The sequence below is a fragment of the Cydia pomonella genome, chromosome 27 (genome assembly GCF_033807575.1).
Source record: "Cydia pomonella isolate Wapato2018A chromosome 27, ilCydPomo1, whole genome shotgun sequence".
NCBI classification, from domain to species: Eukaryota; Metazoa; Arthropoda; class Insecta; order Lepidoptera; family Tortricidae; genus Cydia; species Cydia pomonella.
In genome coordinates, this window is record NC_084729.1 from 1,951,043 (window position 1) to 1,963,909 (window position 12,867).

General features: G+C 38.5%; 1 protein-coding gene and 1 long non-coding RNA gene across 2 annotated transcripts in view; one reads left to right on the forward strand and one right to left on the reverse strand.

Annotated features, from left to right (window-relative positions):
- Positions 1-12,867, reverse strand: part of LOC133532729 (uncharacterized) — a 227,304-nt gene that overhangs the window by 64,160 nt on the left and 150,277 nt on the right. The gene's annotated exons all lie outside the window — the stretch shown is intronic.
- LOC133532718 (leishmanolysin-like peptidase) overlaps positions 9,056-12,867 on the forward strand; it is a 187,552-nt gene continuing 183,740 nt past the window's right edge. Inside the window, exon 1 of the mRNA XM_061871493.1 lies at positions 9,056-9,427. Coding sequence (XP_061727477.1) covers positions 9,251-9,427 — 177 coding nt within the window. The 5' untranslated portion in view covers positions 9,056-9,250. The remainder of the gene's footprint in view (positions 9,428-12,867) is intronic.

The window sequence follows — 12,867 nt, forward strand, 5'->3', positions numbered from 1 at the left end:
ATCTGAAATAAACGGTTTTGTTTTTTATTTATACTTAGGGTACGAGACAAAACTTAAATACGTCCTTTTCTACATATTAAAGGTTGTGCTAAACTATTTACTTTTATACCTAACATTTTATTCAGTTTATTCTGTAAGAAAAGAAAAGGAGACACTTGACCTATCCGACGCGTCGCGTGTGATGTCACGGCGCGAATCTCATGAACGCGACCGCACAGGACCGGACCCTAAAGGCATCAGCGCCAGAGTACTTTGAACGTACCGCGCGATCAAAACTGCTAACGTTGTTGCTACGCTGAAACTACTCTCGCGATTGTACAGTCGCGCACAGTATAACCTAATCTTACTTTGATTAGAATAACGTGCATCGTTACACTGTTTATTGCTGTCCTGCTCCCACTGATAATATATTTAACACTCGTATTTCATAAAAATAGTCATAGTGCTGACCGTTAATATTCTGGTTTTGCTGTGGGTTTAGTTACAATTTTTCAACAACAAGCCGCGGCGGCTCTCTCTGGAGTACGGAAGGTGGGACAGGGAGAACACCCTCCTGATGTGGAATATATGGTATGACTGGGCCATAAGGGGAGGCCCAGCTTCCCTGCATGATCACCATCTGCTATGCTGACGACACCATGGTGGCTGTGCGGGGAAGGTACATGGACGATAACTTTTTCAGAGCGGCGGTAGCGACAGAGATGTCAGTGGGTCGCATCGAACGCCTAGGATTGAATGTGTCCCTCTCGAAGACTGAAGCAATTGTCTTCGGGGGACCTGGAAGGGCGCTACCTGAGGAATTAACTATAGCTGTTGCAGGTGAGAGGGTTCCGGTCAATTCACACATGAATTACCTGGGTCTTGTTCTTGACCGGAGGTGGAATTTTGAACAGTATTTCCTCAGGTTAGCGCCCCGAATCATGAGTGCTACCTCAGCCCTTAGCCGGCTATTACCAAACGTGGGCGGGCCGATAGCCCCTTGTCGGTGCCTGTACGTGGGCGTTGTTCGGAGCATGGCCTTATACGGGGCACGAATTTCGGCAGACAGGCTCTTGGCTAAAGCCAAGCCTCTCCTAAGGCGTCTGCTGAGGGTGGTGGAGCGACCAGGAGGATTCCTCCTATAGAGTCCGCAGTATAGAGGCTCTCCTCCAGTCATTCAACCAGTGGCTCCATAGAGAACACGGGGCGCCCAGCTACAGATTGACGCAGGTAACAATGACACGGCCCAGCACACACTTGAATCGTGCAGGCGATGGGCTGTGGTACGCCAAAACATGGTGGTGGCAGCGGAAATCACGAGTGGGGACCTCTCGCTGCACGACGTCGTGTCGCCCATGTTGCGCAGCAAGAGGGCATGGAAGGAAGTTGAGGTCTTTTGCGAAACCGTGATTTCCCTAAAGGAAGCAGCGGAGCGGTTGCGCGAAGATAGTGCAGATGCGCTACCGCTCCGGCATAGGCGGAGAGGGAGGGTCTCCTCCCTAAGTAGGCAATGTGCCCTAGCCAACAGCTAGTTCCTCCCCTTCGTAGAGCCAGTGGATTGGGGGGCCCACAAGGAACGGCTCTGCACGTGTGGGAGGAGAGCCAAGCGTCCTGGTGCTCTTCCTCAGTGGCACGGGTGTCCAACACAGGTTGGTCGAGCTGCCGAGGGGCGTCGCGGATAGAATGCCGCAAGCGATCCCATGACGCTCCCTATAGGCAAAGAGGATGACACCGCAGGGGATGTTAGTGGGTATTCTCCTCCCCTTCCTCTGGCTAACAGAGGGAGTAACGGGGGGAGCGAGTCCCACATACCACCCCCAAATGGGCTTCCCCAGCCCGGGGTGAGATGTGTAAATGCATTTACTCCTGCGTCAAAAAAACAAACTCGCGCCTCAGCGAACATGCCGGACGCGCTGCAGTGCTTCGGCAGCCGCAACAGCATCCTCAAGATTGATTGATTTAATTGAAAGCGTCTGGGTGTCATTTGATCGCTTCAACTAGCGAGAACTATTAATAGATACCTAATTTATTTTTACTGTAAACTATACCTAAACCTTGGTACCTAGTTAAGATGGCAATCGTTCGCAATACGATAATCTGCATTCTGCAGTGCACCCTAGTCATCTGGAAAGCGAAGCACATACGGAACGCGTTTCTGTAACCCATTACAGCGGCTAGCTACAGTCCGAAAATTCCCACCAACTGGGCATATTGCTTACAGAGGGTATGTGACACACGACACAATGTACATTGCTCTGCTCTCAGGACTTCTACATACCTACCTGCTCATGGCGTTCGAATTTGCAGTGAGTAGAGTTCACTCTCACCTTCAGCAAAACCGAAAAACCTAGATCTATATGACTAGTAAAATAGCCGAAACAATACGAAACATCACTCTAAATGGCACTACATGTAACGCCCCTTACACTGATACAAGATTTTCATCTAATACTGTCAAAAACCAGTGCATGATTCAACCTTTACCGGTCGCCGTGGTAAGACCTAGGATTTACCAAATCCATGTCGGTAAAAGCCCGAAGTGAACAATAATTATTTCACATTTCGGGGTTTTACCGATCGGCATCGGTAAAACCTAGGTCTTACCGGTATATCCTAGGTTTTACCGTACTTCGGGCTTTTACAGTAACATATATAATATATAAATACTTAAATACATAGAAAACACCCATGACTCAGGAACAAATAAACATGCTCATCACACAGATACATGCCCTTACCAGGATTTGAACCCGGGACCATCAGCTTCGTAGGCAGGGTCACTACCCACTAGGCCAAAGCGGTCGTCTAATTATAAATTTTGAATTATTTTTATTTTAATTTTTATTTTTTTTATTTCCCACACAACTATTTTTACAGGTACTAAACCTAAGACAGTAGTGTAACTACTTATATATAAAAATACAATTTAAAATGTATCATTAAATCTATAACATAATATATATACAATGCTGACTTTGTGAATTCATTCAGAGAACATGAGAATAGGTCAATATTCTCCGCCATTACGTTGAGGGTCCGCTGGAAGTTATACACCGTGTTTTTTTTGATTTGCGTTAATTTCGAGGGTGCATTCCTGAGCTTAAATTAAGTAATTTTCTCAAAGACACCGATATTCTAATTAACTCCATTTCGGAGATAATCAATCATAAATTTTTATATTATAAGGCCCTTACGAGCGTGTACACTTGCCTTAGGGCCTGTTTACTTATTGATTAGTGTTTAGTGCGAGTACATACATTTGCTACTAAACGTACGTACTATCTCGGACGATCGATGTTAGAAATGACATTGATATATCACAGTTTTCAATTGTTTGGTTGAGTTAAATGTAATGCCCATGTTACAACAACGCTATATGCAACATTTAGTTACTTTTTATAAATATAAAAATTGTAAAAAAAAAACAAAAAAAATTTTTTTTTTTGAAAATTAACTGTGCCATTTAGTTTCCTTAAACGTACTTACCGAAACCCCGGAGTTAACGCAATTCAATAAAAACACGGTGTATATAGGGTCCGTTGAGGGTTATATATAGTTCGTTTTCAGGGTTCCGTACCAAAAACCCTCATGGTGCGACTGTCCGTCCATCCGTCTGTCACAACGCTAAATATCTCTAGAACCACTGAAGCTATCGATTTGAAATTTGGAATAGTTATGAACAACGCTAACCTCGACACATTGAAAGTATTATTTCTTATTTTAGCATTAGAAACGTTAGACCTTTCTTGTGAATTTTGTTTTTATTTCACGCAGGAATTTATCGATTATTCGCGGATGGTCTAAAACGCAAAATGACTAGTGTAATATTTTGCCTATATCGCTTTTAGTCTACATCGCGAACGGTCTAGAACGCAAAATGACCACTTTTTTATTTCATTAGGTAGGTTAGGTTTGTTATATAGTTATCTTCAAATGGCCGAAGGCCAAACCGCCCAGAATAGGAGCCCCGCGGCAGCGGGCCTCCGTCGACATCGCTAACGTAAAGATAAAACGACGAAAATGATGTAGGCATTTTGCGTTCTAGACCGTTCGTGATGTAGACTAAAAGTGATATAGGCAAAATATTACACTAGTCATTTTGCGTTTTAGACCATCCGCGAATAACCCCCTTTTACTTGTATGCAAATCCTTCTTCCTCGCGTTATCCCGGCATATTGCCACGGCTCATGGGAGCCTGGGGTCCGCTTGAGAACTAATCCCAAGATTTGGCCTAGGCACTAGTTTTTACGAAAGTTACTGCCATCTGACCTTCCAACCCAGAGGGTAAACTAGGCGTTGTTGGGATTAGTCCGGTTTCCTCACAATGTTTTCCTTCACCGAAAAGCGACTGGTAAATATCAAATGATATTTCGTACATAAGTTCCGAAAAACTCGTTGGTACGAGCTGGCGTTTGAACCCGTGACCTCCTAATAGAGAGCTTTAGATTAGAGTAGGTTACGTAGCTTGCTGAGTTGCCTAAGTAAGGTACAAGATTGAGAAGCTTGATTATATCACTACTGTATACAATATTTTTATAATTCAACCATAAATAGACGAGTAGAAAAAAAAGCTTTATTAATAAAACTGTGCATATGGAGCCGGGGGCACGAGCTAGTGCTGTAAGTACAATAGTGTTTAAGGGGATACGGGAGCTGATATTTTAGGTGAATATATCCGTCTTGCTAACGGAAGCGGCTCCTAAAACTAGTGTGATAAGGACAACGAACGCCAGGTTACGCGGAAATTCCTGCGTAAAAATAGCAAATAACGATGTTTCGTATTCGACTGTTTCCTCCACCAAAACTAAACGAAATTTTGAGACTTAAATAGGTAATGAAATTGACTCTTTTGCTTTTTAGGCTAATTGATGTATGTTTTGACACCATGCTTCTCTTTGCGGCCTAGTAAATTAGGTCATTTTTGCGAATATTTGAAGTCCGCTAGCGACTTAAGAAACAAACATATTAATAAAAGCAAAACCGTCCAACACAGATATTAAAAATAGTACATTACGATACAAGTGCGAAAAATAGGAAATTCAAAACGAGTGGCGATAAATTAAAACACGACCGAAGGGAATGTTTTAAATCGACACGAGTTGCGAATTACCTATTCGCACATGTATCGTACAACGTTTTACAGTACATATGGCCCTTTAAATGCTCGACACAGTAACGTAATATGCTTATTTTCGCACTAGTGCTATAAAGTAGCACCATATGTACTGTAAAAATCATTGCTCTAGCTTCAAAAACCACTGCGGAAACAAGTCGAACCCGTTTGTATGGAGAAATGACCACTCCTGTTGCCTCTTAATGTACTGAACGCCGTCGGTCAGTGTGTCTGTACGCGGCCTAAATAAATAACACCTAATGAATACGTTACGAAACAGTATGCTCATAGTTTAAAATACAACGCTTATGGCCGGTGATAGGCTAAGAGCTAGCCCCGTTATAACTAAAACCCATTTTATGCCATAAATGACTTACATCATTTCTTAATTCATTTGTAGTTTTACATGTATGTAAAATGTATAATTGTTGGTGCAATATAGAATATTTACTTACTTACATTTTGGAAGATCTGGTTTTTTTCAAACTGCTGGATCGATTTCTATGAAACGTAGCTAAGCCACTGCAAGAAAATTCGCTTTCATGTAAAAAAAAAACGCATCGAAATCGGCCCATCCGCTGGAGAGCCACGATGCCACAGACAGACAGATAGACAGACATTGGCGTCAAATAGGGGTGGGAGGGAGTCATAAACTGGCAAAAAACGTCTTACGCACTAAATGCAGGGGTCGATGTTTTTGCAAAAAACCGGTACCAATATGGTTTTTATTTATCGAAATAACCAATATTTCTTTATTTTATACTCCAAATGTAGGGCTCAGTTGTGTTATTAGATAACGACTTCGCATTGTTAGATTGTCCAATTAGAAATAATATAATTAACAAAGAACGAAAAAATACTGTTTTCGTTCCGATACAAAAAATACCGGTTTCCGATTCCTGATTTTTCTTATTACGAAAAAGGTAAGCATTTGACCACAACTCACCTGATGGAAAGTGCCGATGTAGTCTAGGATGGAACATGCTTACCTAAAAGATGTCTATTCACTCTTGATTTAAAAATATCCAAGTTATAGTGGACTGGGAATAGATTTGCAGGAAGTGAATTCCACTCCCTAGCCGTTCGCATGACAAAGCTGAATAAATTAATGGCGCCTTAGCCAGACTCTTTCCAGGCTTTTATTGCTCTCAAAACTGTATACCTTTTCGGGACTAGCTCTCTGTCTATATGATGAATTAGCTTTTCGACGAAGGAAACCGGACTATTACTAATACCAAGAAGACTTTCCCTTTTAAGTTGAAGGGTCAGATGTCACTCGCTATCTTTAATTTGGGATTTATCTGGGCTTAAAAAATAGTAGAAATGTAAAAAAAAAAAAATACCGCGTGCGAATCGGACTCGCGCACCGAGGGTTCCGTACAAACCTGTAGGTATATACTATTATATGATGTTGGTATAATTTTTCCTTTATCTGTGCTATAAGACGTAGTTTCGTACCAGATTTCAAGATTCTTCACGGGAGGTACCCTGTAGCTTTTGATTCCCTTGCGAGTGTCGAAAATTTTCGGCATAAACGGCTGTATCTTTTGATTGCGTTGGCTTAGAAGTTTGATGTTTTCACGGCTCCAAGGGACAGTAGACCTGAGTATTTGATATAAATTCCAGTTTGATACCTCCACGCGTTCCTGAGAAAATGGGTCTTGACAGACAGACAGACGGACGGACGGACAATAAAGTGATCCTATAAGGGATCCGTTTTTCCTTTCGAGGTACGGAACCCTAAAACTATGAAGGCTCGCACTGCCAAAAAGTTATCAGATCTCTTGTAGAGCCAAGCTTCTAACCTAACTCTACAAGCCCTAACTTCACAGAGTCTACACCTTGGTCGAAATATATGGCTTGGCAGTTTCAAGAGATCTGATAACTTTTTGACAGTGCGAGCCTTATGGTTTCGTCTTGGCAACATTTTACATGTAAATGTTTTTGATGAGATTACTATTTAGTCGAGTAGTGAGTATTTTAGTTACTAAACGTGTTTGAATTGTGAACTACGCTGTCGGTTTGCCATAGTTTTAGGGTTCCGTACCTCTAAAGTAAAAAACGGAACCCTTATAGGATCACTTTGTTGTCCGTCCGTCCGTCTGTAAATTGCTTATGACAATCTTCAATCCCCTAATTTAGAGGCTTGGGGGTGATTTACTATTAAAAATCCTGAAATACGTATCTGGGCGCACATACAATCAAATTTTTTTATTACTTCCCCATACAAACTTCAAGCGCTTTTTCCTCGTAACGACCTTTTGCTCCCCCTTTTCACCGTTACGGGATGATTTTGGGGTTGAAAACTATTCTATATCCTTCCCCGTAAAAACTATCTACATAATTTCAACTAAATCGGTTCAGCGGTTATTGATTCCCCATACATATTTTTACCCCCCTTTTCAGTCCCTTAGGGGCCAAAAATTCCAAGTTTTTGATTGTTTTTGTTGTTTGTGTACTAATACCAAATTTCAGCTTCCTAGGACTTCAGGAAGTACCCTAAGGGTTTTGATGATCATCAGTGAATGAGTGAGGGAGTAAGTCAGTGACGAAATCGGAGTTTTTTTTATTTTTTTTACATATGAATAAAATCTTAAGTATGAGAGCTATGCCATTGAAAATTTGTATGCTTAATAAGTCCACTATAGTATACACCCCTATAATGGAACAGGCAAACCTGGTATAATCCAAACCCAAGTTATGAGGGTTCAAAAAAACGATGCAGTGCTTCCAGTAAAGTGAAACAAATTTCATTGAAAGACTTCAGTTTGTATTACTTAAAATAATTTAATTCTCGTCCAATATGTATCGATACATTAAACATGAAAATTCGACAATCAATAGTGAAAATCATCAGCGCAACTTTTTTTAAACATCGAAATTAGCGCCAAAGCAAACCTTTAAAAAAAACTAAAGCAGTTCTCGCTGGCAAATAAATTGCCTAAATAAATAACCACCTTATAATAAAATTTAAATCTTCTGTAATAATATTATTAACAATATTTTGAACATTCTGTTATTTATATCCATCTTATTTTTCCAATCAATTAAATATTTTCCATTGTAACTTTTTAAAAGTAAACCGTCATTTACCTATGCCAGGATATTGAGATTTGGCTAAGAAAACATTGATATCTATTTCTATAACATTAAGGTTTTTTTCACATTGGTAACAATAATGCTGTAATAAGTTGGTTGTTACTCGAATATAATATTAGTAATTTACAATTGATTGACAAAACATGCAAGATTCATATTTCTAGACAAGAAATTCCACGAACCTTTAACAATGAATCTTACAAAGGGTAGGTAGTGCTAGTGGCCTTGCGCTTCGCTTTGCTCGTCTTGGCGGGGGCACTACCGTGCCCCCAGATTTAGTACTAAATATAGTACTAGCGTAGTCCGAACCAGCCTTTAGCCACTTCTGACTGTACTCACTGTAATTCGATAGCTTGGATTCCTTTACTTTCCGTCGAGGTTTAAACAAGCTCTGCAAAAATTACCAAAGTTTCAAAGCTTGTTATTATATATGTTATTATATTGATATTCGAAGTATTTCAACAAAGTTATAACTTTGTCTCAAAATATTAAGATTATTCCCATATTAAAACAAAAACATTTACTTTGTGTTTTAGCATTCTGCTTTTAGGTACTAAATTCAGTAGTTAGGTACATTGTCTCAATTCTCTGTACAATACATTATACAATGTACTCGTGTGGGCGCGCAAATTATTGATAATTGCGTTAAAAACGAACAAAATTTAACTTCGCCCACATTTCTACGTATCCCTTTTCTTATACATGCGCCAAAAAGAGATAGTTAACCGGTCGAATTGAAAAAAATGGCTGTCAGTTTAACAGCTGCACCGCGCGTTTGAGTAGACGCTAGTGTTGTTATTTATTGTCTATTTGATTATAAGCTTTATTCCAGTGTAATAAAGTTGAATTACAGAGAGCAGTCTGTGTGAGACGTGTACGCGAAATAGTGAAATTGTCTTCAAAGACTCGATAGTCACGGAGTCAATGAAATAAAATTAGTAAGACAGTTACGCCGCGTACTTAGTAGAGGCTGTACGTCTCGTCGCGTGTTGAAATTATAAAATGTAAACAATAACATTGTTTATGTATTGAGTGAAACAAGTCGTTATTACCGACAAAATGATGGAAATAACTACAGTTATGTTTGTGAGAGTGTCTGGTTTGTTAGTGCTTCTGTTTGTGAATTTGGATCATGTTTTATGCCACACTTTTGTAAATGAATTGTCTAATAAAGCTGTGACTAAAGTTGAACACCAGCATGTGCACTGCAACCACAAACACCCGAAAGCTGATGAAGTAAGAATCTGAAACCATTTTTGTTTTTTTAATTAAAAAAAAAAACTAAAAGATAGGTTATGTTCGATTTGCAATGTTTCTTTTGTATACTTTATTAAATTAGTTTAAAATAGAATGTATGTAACTTCTTGCTTTCTAATAGGTGTGTATTTGTGTATAATTCTTTATTCTTTATTTCATTGTAGCCATGTTCTTTGAGATGCCTAGGAGTTACAAAACCATTGAAAAACAACTCAAGAACAGGAAGTTATGATATTGTTATGGCTTTCGAAATAAGTACTCGGAGACTAGTCACAAGAAAGTAGTATTTGTTCATTATTAATACTCTCTTTTCGTTTCTTCTCTATACATTATTATTATTGCGAATCATAACTATAAAAAAGTCTAAATTCCATGTTAATTACTTTTACTATGATGGCAAATTATGATAACTTGGATAACAAGAAATGCCAGTGGAATATTTCTTAAAGGAAACTGAAAGTGTTTTAGCCCGACTTGTCCACTCAATTATGGCATGCAATCGATTAAACCGCATAAAACACGCAACGCATAGGAATGTGTGTGATAGGTATGCAAAATCATTGACTCGGTGCATTTTTTTTACGCACGTAACTAGTGATGCGTGTGGTTTAACAAATGCCGGTTTTATCGTGATTGAAAAACCGGTTTTCGCGTGCATTTAAGGCCATTATGATCTGTTTTTGATGTATGTTAGTTAACTACAGATATAATCCCCAGTAAGGGTAAGTAAAATTAAATAAATTAATGAGGTCCATTTCCGAAGAAGGTCCGAAATAGTCCAGGTACGATTTGATCTAGGATCCGCAAAAGTTCAACCAGAGGTTAACGAGATCCGAATGCGGATCAATAGATCCGCTGTGGCAACACCGCTATTATTCTATTCAGTTTTTTTTTATTTACGTATGCGAGGCATTGCATTTTATTTAAGTTTTTGATCAGACTAGTACCTGTAATCAATCAGCATTAAAATATGGTAATTTTAGCCCATTGGCAATTAGGTACGTTTCTTAGTCCAATGTGTATTTGCATCTCACATATTGCTTAATGAGAGAGTAGGACGCAATGCACATTGGACAAGAAATTTGACAGTTGGAATACGATCCTTACGCCAATACGGTAAAAGTCTTGTAAGTTTATTTGCTGTCTGTAAATGGAATACCTACCTAAATTAGCATAAGGAGCGATTTGATTTTTTTCCGAGACAAAAAAATAAAAAATGCAAAAGAAAGTCGTAACACGTATTTAATAGAATCAAAAGAAACCATTTACACATTACAAATAGATCTTAGAAAGTTCGCAACTTGGGAAATACAGTTTTTGTCAATTGCCATTCGGTTACGTAATGTCGATGATTGATAATCTCAGTCGAAACTCTCACCTTTCAGCTTAAATCCATTTTAAGATCATAATGGCTAAAAATCTATGAATAGCTTGCTCATTTCAACCTTTCAACAATGTCAAGTGTGATTTGTTAGGGTTCCGTACGAAAAAGGTAAAAAGAAACACTTTTGGTGCAACTCTGTCCGTCTGTATTTAACGTACATCGCTAAATATCTCTATACGCTATCGATTTGAAATTTGGAAGCATAAAATTGTTTTTTTTTTTTTTTACTTTGGATTGCTATGTATAATGCCTGATTTTTTAAAGTCTGAAAGTTTTTTTTTTTTATTTAACCATGTACATTTCTAAGTGTTAATTGTCGAAACAGGCCAATTTAACTATGCGATAACATTTTGCTTAACGATATTCACCTTTTGATTTGACTTGAAATTTAGTAACCGTGTCTTTTATGAAGGAGTGCATGACAATGTAATATTAAATTTTACAGTGCATATGGCACTTTACCGCACTAGTACAATAATTAGCACGTTACGTAACTATGTCGAAATTTTTAAAGGACCGTATGTACTGTAATACTGTACGATACATGTGCGATTAGGTAATTCGCAACACGTGTCGATTTAAAGGGGGGGGGGGGGGGGGGGCTACCGCGAAAACCGAAATTCAGTTCGCAAATTGCGGGGATCTTTCTCTTTTACTCTCAGTGAGACGTAATTAGAGTGACAGAGAAAAATGCCGTTATATATGTTCATCTCACCATCGCCGGCGGGGTTGCCAGATTCGAGTTTTCGGGCTCCCACTCCGTAGTGATTTTGCACCACAACTGATTCTGCATTCGGTTTGGCAGACGTGACCAGGCCAGTCCAATTTTAGCTTAACTTTTTTTTGGTAAAAAATGTAGATACCCAATTCTTATGAAAAGCATTAAATTAAAAGCTTATCAATTACCAGTAAATAAGAGAGTAAAAAGCTATTTATAACTAAAGTAATTGCCCGTTAAAATAATTGACTGCGAAACAAGGAAAGTTATGCTTAAACTTATTTAATATTTATTTTCTTCCTTTTTGTTTTCTCGATCATAATTCGATTTGATGTTGATTGTGTTTTTAATGGTCTCCGAATATTAGAGTCTGTTCGGAAAGAGAAGAGTCGTGGAATGTTTTGGGCCCCATACATTTCAAAATTTCAAGACTTCTCTTTCCGCACAGACTCTAATACCTACTTAAAAAGTTGTTAAAACAATCTGACATTTAAAAAAAAACCATAGTTTGGCCAGGGATTGTCTCATTTCAAACATAGACAGAGAGAAGTCTTTGTCTTATGCTAGTACTAGCACCCAAAAAAAAGGAATGAGTATAATTTTTTCTTCTTTTTTTTTTTAATAATCAAAAATTTCGGAACGCGTATTCTTAGTCTTACCAGAGCCACAGTTGCTAATCCAAATGAATACTCCTGTAAATCAAAAGGGTTAGTAAGGGTTAGAGAAAACGATTCACAACTACTACAAATTGGGTTTGCCAGACTATGGTTAGGGTTTCTATGGTCCGAATGCTACCTACTTAAGAGTTGTGATGAGATATTCTGGCATTCAGACATCTTGAAAAATCTAACTATATCTGTGGAGAAATTTACTTATAATGCTTTCTTTGTGGCTTCTAATGGTTATTTTGACGTTATTAATGATTAAGCTTCGTCTACTGTTACGAAAGATGTCGTGATTACTCGTGATCGTGATCAACGAGCAGTTCAAACGTCAAAATAATCTGAAAGGTACCTGTGTGTTTGCTATGAATGCTATGATGGTAATTACGAGAAACTCATTTCGCGTTTTATAGGTAGGTAGATATGCAAAGAATGTCATTTGACGCTGAAAACAAAAACTACGTACTTATAAATATTTACAACGATCTCCAGTAGCCAATGAAAGAATGTCGCTTTGTCGTCTTTTCATGATTGTTTATTTTTAATTAAATACAAAACCGGTATTTCGCACAAAAACCGGTAAAGATTCGAAACTAATTAAATAAATGTTAAGAACATTCTTGTGAATTTTGTTTTTATTTCATGTAGGAATTTA